Below are 17,722 nucleotides of genomic sequence, written 5' to 3'. Positions count from 1 at the left end.
TACATCTTATCGATTAAGGATAGGACATTAATTTCAATTCGTTATAAATGAACATCGGATCCCAAAATCATCTGAATGCTAGTCTTTCGTGTTTATCGAAATCAATTAGTGGTTCTTCTTAGTTCCGTCTCATATCACTTTCTCTAAAATTCCTAGTCCCATACCTTCTGATGATGGGTGTGAGTCATATGTTTAGACAATATTGTTCTTCAAAGGTTACAAGCAATTAGTAATCAAAATCTCTTCCCCTTCTTTAATTAAATTCTCTTCGATCATCATTAACTATAAATATATACGATGAGTTGCAATCTTTAACTCAATTGTCTCAACAATTTCTGTTCCAAAGTCCTTCTAGTTTCAAGCTTCTTCTAAACCGATCTCTTCTCCAATTAAGTTTCCGAAAATGTGGCTTAAGACTCTATTGCTTTCGGTTTTAGTCATAGCGAGTTATCCTTTGTCGTCGTCCTGTTTCTGCATCCATGCAGAGGACCAAGTCGCACTAGATCATCCTGTCCTTGGTACCAGCCTCCGTAAGTATAAGGATAGTCACCATTTGAAAACCAACGAGGTACCCTCATCTAAGACGATGATGAAGACTCGTGAAGACCAGGATAATCGTTATGATTCGAGTGTAAGAAGCTCATTACTACCGAGTCGCGCACTGCTCATGCGAGCTTCTACGTCAAGAAATGTTGTAAATGTCAACGATTACCTGAATGGAAGAGACGGAGAAGTTGACATGAATGAGGTGCTCACAACTCCGCCTTACAGACTTCATATATACTTTGTATGATGTTTCATTCGTTCTTCACATATATATTTCCGTTCCGACTGATGTTTTCGGCTTCCCTTCAACCTGGATCATGCCATAAGTTATATATAGAATAGTTAGCATCGGCAAGCGAGAGTCATTTTGAAGTTAATACATACGTTTTAGTTTTTCTAATGTTAATTATAATTAATTTATTAGTCAATCAATTAATCGATTAATCAATGCAAAATTTTCAGGCATTCAATGAAGCTTGGGAGTTGGCATGCAAATTAGAAGGAGGAGTTTTCGAAGTCCCCAGTGGTCAAATCTATCGTGTTAAGCCCATCACCTTCTCTGGACCTTGCACGCCTAATCTTACAATCAGGGTCAGTCCTTAACTTAATTATATCAATGAATGCAATATTAAATTTTTACGTATTCGAGAACATACGTTTGTAGAATTAATCGAGAGGGATTTCACTGCCGGTTACGCATTCTTTCTCATGATAAAGTTTCTATGCGTTCTTGGTTTATTTGGGGATAGATTCTGGGACAAATCCGAGCTTCCGTCGATGCGTCAGACTACAAAGATGATCCCCGGGAATGGCTTGTATTCCAGAACTTAGACAGCTTCACTGTAGAAGGTGGCGGCATCATCAACGGCAATGGACAGAAATGGTGGAAAAAATCTTGCAAGATCGACAAAACACAGGTAAGATGATGTCCAATGAACTTGTGTTTATATCCAACTGATCATGTGACGACCCGATCAAATTTCATTTATATCGCCCGGAATCTGTAACTATTATTCGAATAATACTGACAGTGAATGAACGGTTTTTTTTTTTTGTCCTTCTCTTGCAGCCGTGTAAGGGAGCACCTACGGTAAGTCACTCGCCTTCAATCATTTGATTCTTATCGGTGGGAGTTCAATTTTTGAAAGATTATATAGCATTGATATAAGTCGAACTTCAATCAGTTAAACTAACATGAAATATGCCGGCAAATAGTCGAAGCTCTCCTTCCTGTTTCGAGACTCTCTCTCATCACTTGAAAACCGAAATCAAAATGCAGGCCCTGACGTTCAACGACTGCAAGAACTTCATGGTATCGAACCTGAACCTCAAGAATGCACAACAGATGCATGTGAGAATCCAAAGATGCAAGAACGTACAGGTGAAAAATCTGCAAGTAATTGCGCCGGGAAATAGCCCAAACACCGACGGAATTCACGTCACTGGAAGCCAAAATATCCTCATATCCGATTCTGTTATTCGGACAGGTAAGTAGGAAGAACTGAGCGGAACATCGATGCATTGGGTGGATCCACTTATCGTTTTGTTACTATATTTCAGGGGATGATTGTATATCGATGGTCAGCGGGTGAAGACATGTCAAGGCGACTAACATAGTTTGTGGACCAGGCCATGGAATCAGGTCTTCATGGCGTGATAATATCTCTCAGTTCAATTACTACCGTTGTTTTTTCGAACTCCATAGAGTTCCATGATTTCCTTATGTAATGTACTCAACCGATCACATGTCCAAAGCAGCATTGGTAGCTTAGGAAAAGACAACGGGAAAGACTACGTCTCGGACGTGTTCGTACACGGAGCGAAGCTTTCAGGAACCACAAATGGCCTGAGGATAAAGACTTGGCAGGTAACTAAATTGGGTCGGGCCTCGGCAAAGCGCACCAATAAGCTTACTATGGCCAATCGAGGTCAAATTTGGCTACTGTTGGCTAGCCCTGGCCACCTAAAGACTCATCTTGGTCTTTTTTGGGTCTTTCAGGGAGGATCAGGTTATGCGAAGAACATCATAGTTGAAGACATTGCAATGAACAACGTGACCAACCCCATCATCATAGATCAGGATTATTGCAACAAGGAGGGACCGTGTCCCGAACAGGTATGAAGATAATATAACACATGTTCTGCAAAGTAAAAGCCATCACAATCCAGCAATGTTCCATCAGATATGTATGAAGTTTGACCCATCCGTCATCCGATCTAACTGCAGAAATCGGCAGTGCAAGTAAGCAATGTGACATATCGAGACATTAAAGGGACTAGCGCTTCTAAAGTAGCCATGAAGTTCGATTGCAGCAAGACGCATCCCTGTGAAGGAATAGTCTTGCAGGATATTGATCTTAGGAGCCAGTCCAGTGAAGTAGCCAAGGCTTCCTGTCTCAATGTTAGGTTCCAATACAAGGGGCAGGTCTCTCCTAGCTGCCCTTGACAAAATTCGGGATCGATAGTACAGGAAACTATAGCGATGATAAAATTGTTTATTCTTTGTTGCTGTAGATATGATTCGTCCAACCAATTACTGTTTATTGTAAGCAAATTATATTTATGTGAGCTCCGAAAACCAAGTATTCACATAATAATTGATATATGTATATTTAATGTGCATGTATATACATATTTAATTTGTATATTGTGATAAGATTGTTAAATTACACGAACTAAAGTCTCATAATTCACATACTTAACATGTATGTAGATACATATATATTTATATGTATACACATATTTTTAATATTATGTGAGCGCCATAAACCAAGTGTTGTCATAATAACTAACATATATGTAAGTACATATTTTAATATATTGTGATGCATATGTATAACGTTTTCATAGCGAAAATAAGTTTATCGAGATTATCAGGATGGTCCTGGTAATCATTATTGTTGTCGTGGCTCTATCGGGGTACTCCTTCTGGCATTAGTTCAGCACCAAACACCAAATCACCGGAGTCCGAGATGTCTCGAGCACTTTTTTTTCCTTCTTCGAATGAAGAAGGAAGCTCGTATAATTATTGGCCTTAAAAGGAATTATATGATGTCCTCGTGCTAACTATTGATATTTTGGGTTCCGGTGATGTGAATCCCGTCAATGTTCCGGTAACTGGCAGATGTTTCACCTGCATGTTTTTGCATGCATCTTGTGGTTGTTCCAATTAATTTAACAGTTTATGCTGATTATCAGGTCCCTTATCCTGGTCACGATGATATCGGCACTCACCGCCATTGCCCCGGCACCCACATTTGGCGACCCGACTATAGGCTTACCTGAGAGGCACCAACCGCCTTTGCCGGACCAAAGCACGGGTGCACCAAGGGGCGTGTTTATCGGAATGGTCCTGGTAATCATCATCATCGTCGTGGCTGTATTGGGGTACTCCCTCTGGCGTTACTTCAGCACCAAACAACAAGTCACACCGGAGTCCGAGATGACTTGAGCACTTTTTTTTTTCCTTCTTCGAACAAAAAGGGAAGGTCGTGTAATTATTAGCCTTAAAGGCATTATATGATGTACTCGAGCTAACTATTGATGTTACAGCTTCTTGCTCCGATTCAATCTTAAAATCATTATTAGATTAATCGTGATAAATAATTGCAAAGAAAAGGAAAGAGCAACCATTAAAAGATAAATAAATAAATAAAAGGAATGACTCGAATGACAAGTGTTACGATGATGTATCTTTAGCATAGGCTCCTAATATCCGGCGAGCTGGATTTCTTTCCGACTGTAACACCCCAAACATGTAAATAACAAATGAACGACGTACGGTTTGGAAATACATTTTTTGCCTTCAAATTGGTCAACTATTTCATCAACTATAATCTCTGATTTTTTTTAGTTTAACAGTATCGTGAAGAGGGATATAATAAATACCCTATACATAATCTATTATGACTTGCAAGTAACCGCAAACGAGTTAATCAAAAATGTCAAACAAAAACTCCAGAACCCCATACCTCTTGATTTGTCAAGATGGTGATTGTCTCGAACATCCCCACGGCAACAATTGATGACCAATGAAGGTGCTGTCTAATGTTAATAAATTACTCTCCGCATAAACACACGGAAATAGCTAATTAATGCCATAATTAATTCCAATGCTTCTAATTACCACAAAACTGATCATCCCGCCCCTTCTTTCTTTGCCTGGCTTGCACAACTTCTTAGTTAGGCCCTTGTTTGGTTCAAGTCGAACATTCCGATATAGAAATGTAATGGGATGGAAATGGAAGATACAAATATGTACGTAAATGTACGATCTCATGATTTGTCTGGTTTAGTTTAACCCAGAACCGGAATGCGAATTCATTGGCTATACGGAATATAGCAAAAACCAGAAACGGAAGTGCTCATTCCAATCGGGGTCCCTTTCAAAGAACCAAACGGGCCCTTGATTGTTCAAGTGTTGGTCCATTCTTTCTTGTTTCGCACTTGCTGGCTTGCAATTGACCATCGATCAGTAGTATACCTAGCGAGATTACTCCAAAGGGCCTCGTATGGGTTCATGGGGGCAAATTAAGGTAAGAACGACCATTCGGAAATTGGGACATGAGCTGTTTATCCGACAAAATTGCACCATATATATGTGCGTACATACTCTTGTTTGAATAATCTCGAGCAGCAAACTGGTCTTGATTACATTAAGTGAATCATGGGACGATCAATGAAACGATACATGTGGTCGTATAAAATCAGACGGTGTGACATATCATTGGACTGATTTAATAAGTTCCATCATGATCTGCAGTACGATTGCCTCTCAATAGGGAGATTGATGAATGCCATATATCACGAGCCTCAATGGTTCGTGTTCTCTGCAATGCAGCGAAAACCCTCTCTCAATCGACTTGGCAAAAAGATTTTGAATTCGATTGGTATCGATGGAACTTATATATGTACCAAACCAATGAGTCCCCCCTCGAACATAAAAAGAAAATATCAGAATGTCATAATTACATCATATCGATTAAGGATAGGACATTAATTTCAATTAGTTATAAATGAACGTCGGATCCCAAAATCATCCGAATGCTAGTCTTTCGTGTTTATCGAAATCAATTAGTGGTTCTTCTTAGTTCCGTCTCATATCACTTTCTTTAAAATTCCTAGTCCCATACCTTCTGATGATGGGTGTGGGTCATATGTTTAGACAATATTGTTCTTCAAAGGTTACAAGCAATTAGTAATCAAAATCTCTTCCCCTTCTTTAATTAAATTCTCTTCGATCATCATTAACTATAAATATATACGATGAGTTACATTCTTTAACTCAATTGTCTCAACACTTTCTGTTCCAAAGTCCTTCTAGTTTCAAGCTTCTTCTAAACCGATCTCTTCTCCAATTAAGTTTCCAAAAATGTGGCTTAAGACTCTATTGCTTTCGGTTTTAGTCATAGCGAGTTATCCTTTGTCATCGTCCTGTTTCCGCATCCATGCAGAGGACCGAGACGCACTAGATCATCCTGTCCTTGGTACCAGCCTCCGTAAGTATAAGGATAGTCACCATTTGAAAACCAACGGGGTACCCTCATCTAGGATGATGATGAAGACTCATGAAGACCAGGATAATCGTTATGATTCGAGTGTAAGAAGCTCATTACTACCGAGTCACGCACTGCTCATACATGCTTCTACGTCAAGAAATGTTGTAAATGTCAATGATTACCTGAATGGAAGAGACGGAGAAGTTGACATGAATGAGGTGCTCACAACTCCGCCTTACAGACTTCATATATACTTTGTATGATGTTTCATTCGTTCTTCACATATATATTTCCGTTCCGACTGATGTTTTCGGCTTCCCTTCAACCTGGATCATGCCATAAGTTATATATAGAATAGTTAGCATCGGCAAGCGAGAGTCATTTTGAAGTTAATACATACGTTTTAGTTTTTCTAATGTTAATTATAATTAATTTATTAGTCAATCAATTAATCGATTAATCAATGCAAAATTTTCAGGCATTCAATGAAGCTTGGGAGTTGGCATGCAAATTAGAAGGAGGAGTTTTCGAAGTCCCCAGTGGTCAAATCTATCGTGTTAAGCCCATCACCTTCTCTGGACCTTGCACGCCTAATCTTACAATCAGGGTCAGTCCTTAACTTAATTATATCAATGCATGCAATATTAAATTTTTACGTATTCGAGAACATACGTTTGTAGAATTAATCGAGAGGGATTTCACTGCCGGTTACGCATTCTTTCTCATGACAAAGTTTTTATATGTTCTTGGTTTATTTGGGGATAGATTCTGGGACAAATCCGAGCTTCCGTCGATGCGTCAGACTACAAAGATGATCCCCGGGAATGGCTTGTATTCCAGAACTTAGACAGCTTCACTGTAGATGGTGGCGGCATCATCAACGGCAATGGACAGAAATGGTGGAAAAAATCTTGCAAGATCGACAAAACACAGGTAAGATGATGTCCAATGAACTTGTGTTTATATCCAACTGATCATGTGACGATCCGATCAAATTTCATTTATATCGCCCGGAATCTGTAACTATTATTCGAATAATACTGACAGTGAATGAACGGTTTTTTTTTTTTGTCCTTCTCTTGCAGCCGTGTAAGGGAGCACCTACGGTAAGTCACTCGCCTTCAATCATTTGATTCTTATCAGTGGGAGTTCAATTTTTGAAAGATTATATAGCATTGATATAAGTCGAACTTCAATCAGTTAAACTAACATGAAATATGCCGGCAAATAGTCGAAGCTCTCCTTCCTGTTTCGAGACTCTCTCTCATCGCTTGAAAACCGAAATCAAAATGCAGGCCCTGACGTTCAACGACTGCAAGAACTTCATGGTATCGAACCTGAACCTCAAGAATGCACAACAGATGCATGTGAGAATCCAAAGATGCAAGAACGTACAGGTGAAAAATCTGCAAGTAATTGCGCCGGGAAATAGCCCAAACACCGACGGAATTCACGTCACTGGAAGCCAAAATATCCTCATATCCGATTCTGTTATTCGGACAGGTAAGTAGGAAGAACTGAGCGGAACATCGATGCATTGGGTGGATGCACTTACCGTTTTGTTACAATATTTCAGGGGATGATTGTATATCGATAGTCAGCGGGTCGAGCCATGTTGAGGCGACTAACATAGTTTGTGGACCAGGCCATGGAATCAGGTCTTCATGGCGTGATAATCTCTCTCAGTTCAATTACTACCATTGTTTTTTCGAACTCCATGGAGTTCTATGATTTCCTTATGTAATGTACTCAACCGATCACATGTCCAAAGCAGCATTGGTAGCTTAGGAAAAGACAACGGGAAAGACTACGTCTCGGACGTGTTCGTACACGGAGCGAAGCTTTCAGGAACCACAAATGGCCTGAGGATAAAGACTTGGCAGGTAACGAATTGGGTCGGGCCTCGGCAAAGCGCACCAATAAGCTTACTATGGCCTATCGAGGTCAAATTTGGCTACTGTTGGCTAGCCCTGGCCACCTAAAGACTCATCTTGGTCTTTTTTGGGTCTTTCAGGGAGGATCAGGTTATGCGAAGAACATCATATTTGAAGACATTGCAATGAACAACGTGACCAACCCCATCATCATAGATCAAAATTATTGCGACAAGGAGGGACCGTGTCCCAAACAGGTATGAAGATAATATAATCACATGTTCTGCAAAGTAAAAGCCATCACAATCCACCAATGTTCCATCAGATACGTATGATGTTTGACCCATCCGTCATCCGATCTAACTGCAGAAATCGGCAGTGCAAGTAAGCAACGTGACATATCGAGACATTAAAGGGACTAGCGCTTCTAAAGTAGCCATGAAGTTCGATTGCAGCAAGACGCATCCCTGTGAAGGAATAGTCTTGCAGGACATTGATCTTAGGAGCCAGTCCGGTGAAGTAGCCAAGGCTTCCTGTCTCAATGTTAGGTTCCAAAATAAGGGGCAGGTCTCTCCTAGCTGCCCCTGACAAAATTTGGGATCGATACTACAGGAAACTATAACGATGATAAAATTGTTTATTCTTTGTTGCTGTAGATATGATTCGTCCTACCAATTACTGTTTATTGTAAGCAAATTATATTTCTGGGAATAAAAAGTTTCATCTAATACTCAACTTGAGATCTAGAAATTTGACGTAACCAGCAAGAAGCAAAAAGATCAACATGTCTTTGCTAAGTCAGAGAAATGTTAGATACTAACCAAATGCAGAGTTGATGCCGAAGGCATGCTGTCTGTAGGAGTTATATACGAGATATATACATATGAATGCTAACCTGACAATTGAGTAAGCCTTATATTAGACTTCCAGCTGAGACCTCCTCGTAGCTGCGAGTACAATCATCCGGGAGCTTTTTTGAGTCGGGATTAACAAGTAACTCTTGCAAACTACAGTAGTCCATATCCACTGGAAAGCTGCTGTTCACAGCCAGGTCTGATCGATTTGCTTTATCCAGCTCAATTAGACTGCTCTGGTCCTCAGAAACAAAGGCTTCAAGAATCCCCTCATCAGATGGAACAGCAATATCAGGTTCTAGTGAACCGCCGAGTAGGGCTTCAAGGACAGACTTGGATGTGCAGTTTTCTTGAGACATAAATTTCACATCAAGAATAGGAGTTCCAAAATCCAACACGGAAGCAGGTTGAGAAATTGCAAGAACATCATGCAGTATATCTTCTTCCGAGTCTTTCCTTGGAACTTCACAAGCAATAAATTTGGCATTAGCAGAATTTGTTAATTCTTCCTCCACAGGATGGGAACTACTCTTGATATCTGTCAGAGGCAACTCCTCCAAAGCCTCAGATTCATCAGGAACCGGGCTAGAACCTGTTTCACAGCTAGGTTCTCCATCTTCATTTTTGGGGATTATCTGATGAGAACTTATGCTTCCAGAGATGGGTTTAGCAGCATCATCTGTCATATCCCTTGCTTCATGTGAATTTTCTTCCTTACTGGGCTGCCCCAGATTATTACTTTCTATGGCAATCTCCGCTAATGGATCCTCGTAATTTACACCTTCTAGAAAGGAAATCTTGGATAACTTCATTTCATCAGTCGCATTCAAGCCAACAGAAGAATCAGTCGCCGCCGCATCATACTGAACTCTAGGTGAAGCATTTTCTTCGCCGTTCTCATCTTCAGTTGAGAACTCGGGAGCCCTCACCACGAGTGACTCGGAATATCTTTGGGGTTGAATTGAAGTAGATGACAAGAATCCAGCAAAAGCAGATGCAAGGGCATCATCTATTGACACAGCTTGTCTTTTGTCTTTAGGAGACTCAGCCACTGCCCGACTTTCCACCACAGGGTTCTCTTCCTCATCATCCCCATGCGAAAAATCAGGAGCTGTAATTGTAAGACATGGAAGCAACTGACCAGAACTTTCAGAGTCGGACTTATTATCTTCAGGTGGGACAGAGAAATTATCTGAACAGTCCTTTTTATAGGGTTCTAACTCTCCATGATCATGATATTCACTCTCATTACCGTAGGAGTTGATATTTGAATCAGTCAGTGAACATTCCGGAGCCGAAAATCTCTTGCAAGACTGCTCTCCAGAACTGAGGGTTTTTTCATGAAGTGCTTCGAGTTTTTGCTCCACATGCTGCAACCTAGCTTCAATATTGCTGATCGGCTTAAGCATATTTTTCTCAAACCTCATGAAGAGATCTTCAATTCTGCTAATGCGAGAAACAAGCTGCTCCAAGACAGTTTCAATGTGACTATAAGAAGCATCTGGCTTTTTCTCAATATGTGGATTTTGAGATGTTTGATGAGCTGATTCGACAACAGGGTGGACAGCCTTGTCATTGGGGACTTCAAATTTCACTTCCTGCTCATTTACCTTTGAAAATGAAGTTGACTCAGATTCTTTAGAAAATTTATGTTGCTCTGTCACTTCTATCCCAGTTGTAGTTTGTTTTCCGTGAGCACTTGAATCAGAGGAACCTTTTTCCGGGAGAACACTAGCACCCTTTGATTTGGAGAGCTGCAGAAGGGAAGGTACCAGCATCGACAAAAGAGAACTTCCAGCTGAATTTTCTGCCTTATTCTCTTGAATTTCCAAATGAGGATCAATAGGGTCAACAAAAACATAGACTTCATCAACATACACGCAACTTCCACTTTGAATTGAGAGCAGACGAAGTGTGAGAGATATGCAGGGCTCTGCATCAGAGATCTCCGCTGTTGCCTCATAAAAATCCTGAAATATTGACATCAATGAGCACTGATATGACCGCAAGAAGGACAGCAATGTTGACATCTATACCATTATTCTTTGTAATAACTTAATGATATCCCCCATTCCATTTTTACTTACGCCAGTACAAGTTTCATGACATTCATCCTCCGTATCTTATTGCCAAGCCCTTTGCATTTCATGGTTTTTTTCCTTCTCCTCATTTAACATCCTCAATATACTTTAACATCCTCCTACTGCAAACATGCTGAAAAACTAGTAGCAAATACCTAATTTATATTACATTTTCAAATTGCCTGTCTTTAAACACCACAGGTTCAGACAAGAGGAACACATTCCTAAGCAAAGAACATTAACAGAAGGCACTAGCAACCACTGGGTACAGGCCATTCATTAAGTAGGATGGGAAGTAAACATAGTTTGGCAGAAAGAGTGGGTTTGAATTACCATAATCACGTTGTTCTTCAAATGCAAGGAGGTGCTCCCATCAGTAACTGCAGGTGAACTGGGGCCTTTGATATTAATCCATTCATCATCATTGGAGTTAGAGCTATCGTCTTTGTATCTTTCTTCGTCCAGGCCCTCATTAGAGTCCCTGATACATGTTGAACCCGATTCCCCACCACAACACACATCAGCAGCTTCAACTTTAGCCGCCACCCCACAACGAACAGTGCAAAGATACTCATTGTCAGCCTGTGGTTTCGGAGAGTAATATATCTCGTATATTCGAGAAGTGCTCCGAACATAAACCTGCCTCACCTCGTATCTCTGCGAGAAATTGACTGCAGCCACAAAGCACATTTCTCATTTAGCAGAACATCATTAAAGCATGAAACAACATATTCGTCACGAATGAATTGCTCGCATCAAGAATAGAAAACTATCTTATCATATAAAAGGAAATATCATGAAATTCTTCAATAACAGAAACAAAGTGGGATCTTTATGCGGTTGAAGCAGAGATGGAGTTGGTGATGAGCTGATAAATGACAGAGCCGAATCGAACCTCAGCCTAACAAATCTAAGAAACTTAAGAATTCTCGCCGTCTAACTCCAAATCAGTAGTTACCAAACATATGCCCTCATCAGCCATTGGAGAAGAGCTTACTCGTGATCTCGCAGGGGCCCGGATCGGCTGACGGGGGAGGAGACAGAACGAGGTGAGATTTGGGAGCTGAACTGAGAGCGGCTTCGTCGACAGGAGAAACGGAGGATTCGACCGTGACAGAGTTCCCGAGGGAGCCGCCGGAGACAGCCCAAGTCGTCTCGAAGCTCCACTCGGCGCGGAGTTCACTGGTTGACTCCATGGAGGCTCGAGAGCTCTCTGCAGCGAAAGGAAGAGCCTTTGGAGGAGAAGGGAAGCATGCGATGGCAATCTCGTAATATGTGGAATTTTATACTTTACCTGATAATCGGATGGCTTCAATTAGCTCCCTAAACTTCTCTCTTTCTTTCAATTGGCCCCATATTGACGGTCAAACATGCCAGTCAGTGTCGAGCATTTTGTTAGGGTCAACAGCGCAAGGAATTGCGGCCTTGACATAACAGCCAGAACTAAACTTGGCTTCTAAGAGTTAAAAACCTGTGGTTTCGATGATTATTGATCTCATGCTTGGAAGCAATGAGTTCGTTTTCTTCCTTATACACGAAAACCTTCATTTTTCGAACATGTTGTATGCGCTTGTGGAGACACATGCCACCGGAGGCGACGGGGAGCAGACAGAGCTTCCTTCATTGCTGGATGAAATCTGGTGCGAGATATTGGCTCGTTTTCCAGTTCAAGATCTCCTAAGACTGAAGGCGGTATGTAAAAGTTGATTACTAGTGACGAGTTCAAAACTTTTCATCTTGAGAGGCACTGAATTATAGCTAAAACAGCCTCCAAGAACCGAATGTACCTAAGCTTCGAGATTAATGGCAACGATGAGAGCATTCGGAGCCATAGTCTACAGTTGGAGCGTTCTAGTTCACCACCTCATTGATAGGTACCGCATGCGGAAATACTCCAAATTGAATATTAAGGTCCTCAATTCTTGCGATGGAGTGTTACTCGTTGCCATCTTCGGGTTTTATTTCATAGACGGATACTATTCTGCTGCTCGTCTGCAATCTGGTAACAAGATCTTACAAGCTGCTGCCTTATTGGAGATATAACGTGGAAGGTGTTGTGGAAGACTGCCACTGGAGGATGGTGCCCAGCTGTTCGGCCGGAAGATACAAGATCATCGGGTTGAGAGCTACTGCGAGGAAGATAGATTTCCATATTTGTGATTTTGGCTTGCATACACAAGAAGGGAACCAGGCCACGTGGAAGGAGCTCCACTTTCCTCCAACGTCGGATCTTCCTTTTGTGCAAAACACTCAGGCGAGCACCTACGACAATGGAAAATTGCATTGGTTGAACCCAGTACAGTACAACCCAGAAGAGACACGTTCGGATTCGTGCGCACTCTCTCTTGATATTGCAACTGAGAAGTTCAATGTTGCAGCTTGTTTTCCAGAGCTTTATACAGACAGTTGGTCGTGGTTCCAATATCCATTTGCATCAAATGAAATGTTCTACAGACGCATGATCCATACCCTTTCACCATGGAGGTTTGGGTGCTAAATGACTTTGGTTCGCCTGTATGGACCAGGCATCGGGTAATCGATCTTCTCGATCTTTATTTTAATCATTCTCTGAGTCACATGCAACCCGTAGCTATTTTGGATGGGGACAACAAGTTGGTAATGCGCGTCCCGTGGACTTCCGAGACACAGATGTTTGTGATCGACAAGCAATCGGGTGATTGGAAAGAGATTGCAGTGGATTTCAAAGAGTTTGCTCCGCTTGGCGCTGATGAATGGGCGGAACGCGATCAGTATTACATTCATCATGTAAATAGCCTAATGTTAGACTTGGCAGAGACCGACTGGAATTTCTACTATTTCCTTTGGAAGTTTACTTCTCTTACAAATGTTTAATTTTCATTAGATTAAAGTCGATTTTAGGAGGTTCATTGCTTGTACAAACCTCTTCAGATAATTGATTAAAAAAGAAAAGTTCTGTCGATCTAAAACACTAATATAATTCCACAAAAGAAGGAAGAATTCTAAAATCAAGCACGTAATTTCGAGTTAATTCGGTTCCAAATTTTGTTATATACTGATTTTGTTGCAGTTATTAATCATTTGACATGGTTCCTGATGGATGCAAGCCAACTGAATCCGATAAAAAAGAGCCATGCTATATACTGTACATACCGTGAATTGTCCGTACCTATCAAAACGTTTCAATCATCGAAAGTTACCGAAGCATGAGAAATTTGTTTACTTAATTACATCGATCCACAAAAAGATTTATTACATGACTTGCTGGATGTCGATATGGAAGCAAGTGGAACGATGGATCACGGGACGAAAGAAACAGGCATCACTTCACTTCTTATCGAGGACAAATTTCTTCTGAAACACGAATGAGATGCGGGCGTATTGGAAGAAATATAAGGACCGCTCCAACATCGGATCTTTCTTTTTCTAAAGAACGTAGAGGCAAGCCTTGGAGCAAATGGAAAAATGCATTGTTCGACCACACAGCACAACCCGGAAGAGAGAGCTCGGTGTCGGGCATGCTTTCTCTCGGTATCGCAACTAAGGAGTTCAATGTTGCAGCTTATTTTCCAGAGTCTTATAACAGAACAGGGTCATGGTGCAAATATTGACTCGCCTCAAACGGAATGTCCTGCCATATGTTTGGCCGCCCTCCATCCCCTTCCCCCTCCAATCCGTCATCCCCAACAACACCATGGAGGTTTTGGGTTCTGAACGACTTTAGCAATCCGCTATGGACCAGGCATCGAGTAATTAGACTTCACCATCCTTATTCTCATAGGATGATAAAACTGAACAGGGATGATAATATCCCCAAAGAGGATATATCCTAAAACCAAACACATTGCTTCTGGTTCAAATCCAAAGTTCTAGTTGCAATCTGCTCGTCTTTGGTTGCCTCGACCTGTGTGTGTTTAGATTGATCCTCGGATAATTCTGGTTGGACAGAAAATTTAGAAGTATCGCGATATTTTTCTGTTCCATTTGTTGGGTTCGTTTCCATTTGCTGGATCTCTAAACAGACAAAAATTGTTCCTAACAATTATATGGTATCGCAAACATGTCAAAAAAAAATTAATTGCCCAAACCGCAAAACAAATCTTTGTTAATGTGTTCACCTACTGCCATTAGTATAAACTGAATTTGGGCTTCTTTTTGTTCGTCCGTTCAATTAGTTGAGCAATTATTGATCATTTTACATGGTTTCACAGAGATGCAAAATAACAACCGAATTCGGAAGGAGCCGTGCATATATATACTATGGAGACACCTGGAATCATCCATACCTATCAAAACGTTTGTAGCATCGAAAAAGAATTACCAAAACATGAGAAACTTGTTTTCTTCATTATGCCTTTACCCGAAAGGTTTATTAAGTAAATCGCAAGCAAATGAGACGCTGAAGGACAGCAAGGGAGAAACAAATATCACTTCACTTCCTCGCGATGTTCTGATCAAGATCCTGCTCCTCCTCCCAGTGGAGAGTCTTGTCCAACTGAAAGATGTGTGCCATTACATGCACCGAGTGATTACTAGCCAGTATTTCACAAGACTGCATCTTAAAAGGTCAAGATCGCAAAGCGGGCTCATATGCAATACACTGCCCAACCACAGGATTAATCCGATCTCCAAGTACATATCTGGGGAAAGGTACCATGCCTCCTTCATATCCTTTGATTTTAACGATCAGGTTACAAAAGTTAATAGTCATGGTTTAGGGCTAGAACATTGTCTTCGCGCCCTCGTGAGTAAGTATCACATATGGAAGTATAAGATGGATGTTCGGGTCCGTGACTCTTGTGACGGGCTGCTTCTTTTAGAGATCACGGGCGATTGTGATCTCTTTGAGAGGACGCCTCTGCTAATTTGCAATCCAGTCACACGATCATACCAATTGTTGCCTGCCCCTGGAGAATTGGCTATGAACTATTTCTACGGGAAGATAGTATACGATTCTTCTAAAAGAAAGTACAAGATTATCGGGTTTATACTTAAGTTGGCAGCGGCTGCGAGATGTTTTATTCTTGAGTTGCCAGCAAAACCCAAGGGGGAACTGACCTCATGGAAGGAGATAAGCATACCGGCTTTTCCGTTGAGCGGATTGAGGGAGTTCGGGGCAAGTGTGTCCGTCAAAGGGAAATTGTACTGCCTGATGAGGCAATACAACAGAGAAGCGAAGCAGATGGAACAAGGCCTTCTATCTTTTGATGTTGTGACAGAAGAGGTCACCTACACCTGTCCAATCCTGCGACCCTTGAGTGTGTGGGACTTTGAATTTTCCTCAAGCAAGAAATTGTACCAGACGTACTGCCAGGAAGGCAAAATCGAGGTATGGGTTCTCGAGGATTTTGACAGTTTGGTTTGGTCCAAGCACCACATCATCGAAACTACTTGTCGAGATGATTTTTGCACCTTATATATGGAAGCACATATGATGAGGCCGATGGTACTTTTGGATGGGGACGACAAATTGATCGTGAAACACAAAGGAGATATGTGTGTGTACCTCAAGAGTTCGAAGGAGTGGGAAGGACTCGCAGTAGATTTCAAACGGTTCGCTCCATTTAGACACTGGTCCATGGCTCATTACGAATATTATGTTCCTCATGTTAATAGCCTCATCAGTTGGAATAATCTTGAGGTTAACTGAGTATCATTTCCATCTTCGCAAGGCGATCAATATCAAATCACTGTCGTGGAGGATATTACACATTGATGTGAGAAATCTATGATTGCTTGCTAAAGCAATGCAGGATTTCAATCTTGTAATATAGATAACATCGTGTATTCTTACATATGACAATTGTGTAACGAACAGAATATTTAGTCATACCACATCTCCCTCTTTTCCTATTATTTCCTGAACGATAAGATTGAACGAGGAGCTGTCAGCTTAAATGGCTCAAAATTCTATTAATCTCTAGCAGTGCAAAGAGTTCAGATGTACATAAGCTCCCGCTCTTTCAAAACGTACGGGGGTGGCAACAGATCGTAACCCAGCAAAATGGTTTTCCAATTGGGGTCGGGGACCTAAAATTGGCACGCCCAGTACAAGTCGGAATAGCGTCAAGTCCCTCCTTGATGAAGGACCTGATCATATGCAGAACCACCAAAAGAAGTCTTTAACCTTTTCCAATTCGCTGGCTCGTTTTTCCTCTTTGTGATCTGATAACAATTTCCCAGAAAAACAGAATACTCAGCGACCCGTGCAGTTCTGAAATGCAACATAAGCTTTCCGCTTCGACAAACCATTTCCAGATTCTTAATGGAAACGACCGAGCGGTGGCTACAGTCATGAAACAATTATCAGACAAATTAATGGGAAGAGAATAAAGCAAAGCATAACCGAATACAAGAACAGCTGTTTCTATATAGTTGTACCGGACTGCATGTGACACCGGTGCTTGGTCTGCCATAAACAGCAGTACTACATGTCCCATAGAGACCAGCTGGGCCTGTTAAAACTTAGAGGCCTTGAGTCACCCGAAAAGAAGATTATATGGAAGTAGAGACTTTAACTCAGATTATAACAACTTGCATGAGGGAATGAGGAGCTCGATGGGCTCGAGCTACTGTGCTGTCTAATCCTTATGACATAGCAAATAAACTTCAATTTTAACTTAGAAGGTAAAAAGATATACGGCCTCACACAGCTCATTGCAAGATCTTGATAATTAATTAGCACCAATTCGATTATCGGTATCATGATAATAGCCTCGTCAGTTGGGATGATCCTGATTCCTGAGGCTAACCGAGATATCCTTCCAAGGTTTGCAAGCGAATCAGTATATATCGAGTCATTGTCATGGAGCAGGACAGTAAAAAGTTCTTCCACCAGAAGACGCGCGAATCAGCTTGATGAAGGATCATATGGAAACCAGGAAGATTTG

At 41.2% G+C, this 17,722-nt stretch overlaps 2 protein-coding genes and 1 pseudogene across 4 annotated transcripts; 2 read left to right on the top strand and 1 right to left on the bottom strand.

The window, feature by feature from the left end:
* Window positions 1–333: 333 nt before the first annotated feature.
* On the top strand, window positions 334–3,072 carry LOC116189075 (annotated as a pseudogene).
* Window positions 3,073–5,847: 2,775 nt separating this feature from the next.
* LOC116188435 (polygalacturonase QRT2-like) lies at window positions 5,848–8,646 on the top strand. The gene is made up of 9 exons (XM_031517799.1): window positions 5,848–6,262; window positions 6,523–6,651; window positions 6,810–6,977; window positions 7,130–7,150; window positions 7,340–7,547; window positions 7,621–7,702; window positions 7,819–7,927; window positions 8,059–8,175; window positions 8,288–8,646. Exons 1-9 carry the CDS (start codon window positions 5,918–5,920, stop codon window positions 8,504–8,506), a joined length of 1,398 nt encoding a protein of 465 aa, XP_031373659.1. The 5' UTR covers window positions 5,848–5,917; the 3' UTR covers window positions 8,507–8,646.
* Window positions 8,099–12,103, bottom strand: LOC116188434. 3 transcript variants are annotated; one of them, XM_031517796.1, is made up of 4 exons: window positions 11,851–12,103; window positions 11,187–11,524; window positions 8,814–10,742; window positions 8,099–8,281 (listed from the first exon to the last, which is right to left on the bottom strand). In XM_031517796.1, exons 1-3 carry the CDS (start codon window positions 12,047–12,049, stop codon window positions 8,832–8,834), a joined length of 2,448 nt encoding a protein of 815 aa, XP_031373656.1. In that variant the 5' UTR covers window positions 12,050–12,103; the 3' UTR covers window positions 8,099–8,281; window positions 8,814–8,831. The 3 variants fall into 3 exon arrangements, with proteins under 3 accessions (XP_031373656.1, XP_031373658.1, XP_031373655.1); XM_031517798.1 differs by having other exon boundaries at window positions 8,099–8,277; XM_031517795.1 differs by lacking the exon at window positions 8,099–8,281 and having other exon boundaries at window positions 8,585–10,742.
* Between the last annotated feature and the right edge of the window lie 5,619 nt (window positions 12,104–17,722).

Source organism: Punica granatum, chromosome 8 (genome assembly GCF_007655135.1).
Source record: "Punica granatum isolate Tunisia-2019 chromosome 8, ASM765513v2, whole genome shotgun sequence".
NCBI lineage: Eukaryota > Viridiplantae > Streptophyta > Magnoliopsida > Myrtales > Lythraceae > Punica > Punica granatum.
This window is presented reverse-complemented; position numbering and strand designations above follow the sequence as displayed.

Bases quoted from the DNA above. Each gene is read 5' to 3' on its own strand.
- LOC116188435 (XM_031517799.1), top strand. From the start codon at position 5,918: ATGTGGCTTAAGACTCTATTGCTTTCGGTTTTAGTCATAGCGAGTTAT. The intron at 6,652-6,809 runs GTCAGTCCTTAA...ATTTGGGGATAG, and splicing joins CGCCTAATCTTACAATCAGG to ATTCTGGGACAAATCCGAGC. The intron at 8,176-8,287 runs GTATGAAGATAA...ATCTAACTGCAG, and splicing joins AGGGACCGTGTCCCAAACAG to AAATCGGCAGTGCAAGTAAG.
- LOC116188434 (XM_031517796.1), bottom strand. From the start codon at position 12,049: ATGGAGTCAACCAGTGAACTCCGCGCCGAGTGGAGCTTCGAGACGACT. The intron at 11,525-11,850 runs GTAAGCTCTTCT...TTGTGGCTGCAG, and splicing joins GGGCCCCTGCGAGATCACGA to TCAATTTCTCGCAGAGATAC. The intron at 10,743-11,186 runs GTAATTCAAACC...TCAATATTTCAG, and splicing joins TGAAGAACAACGTGATTATG to GATTTTTATGAGGCAACAGC.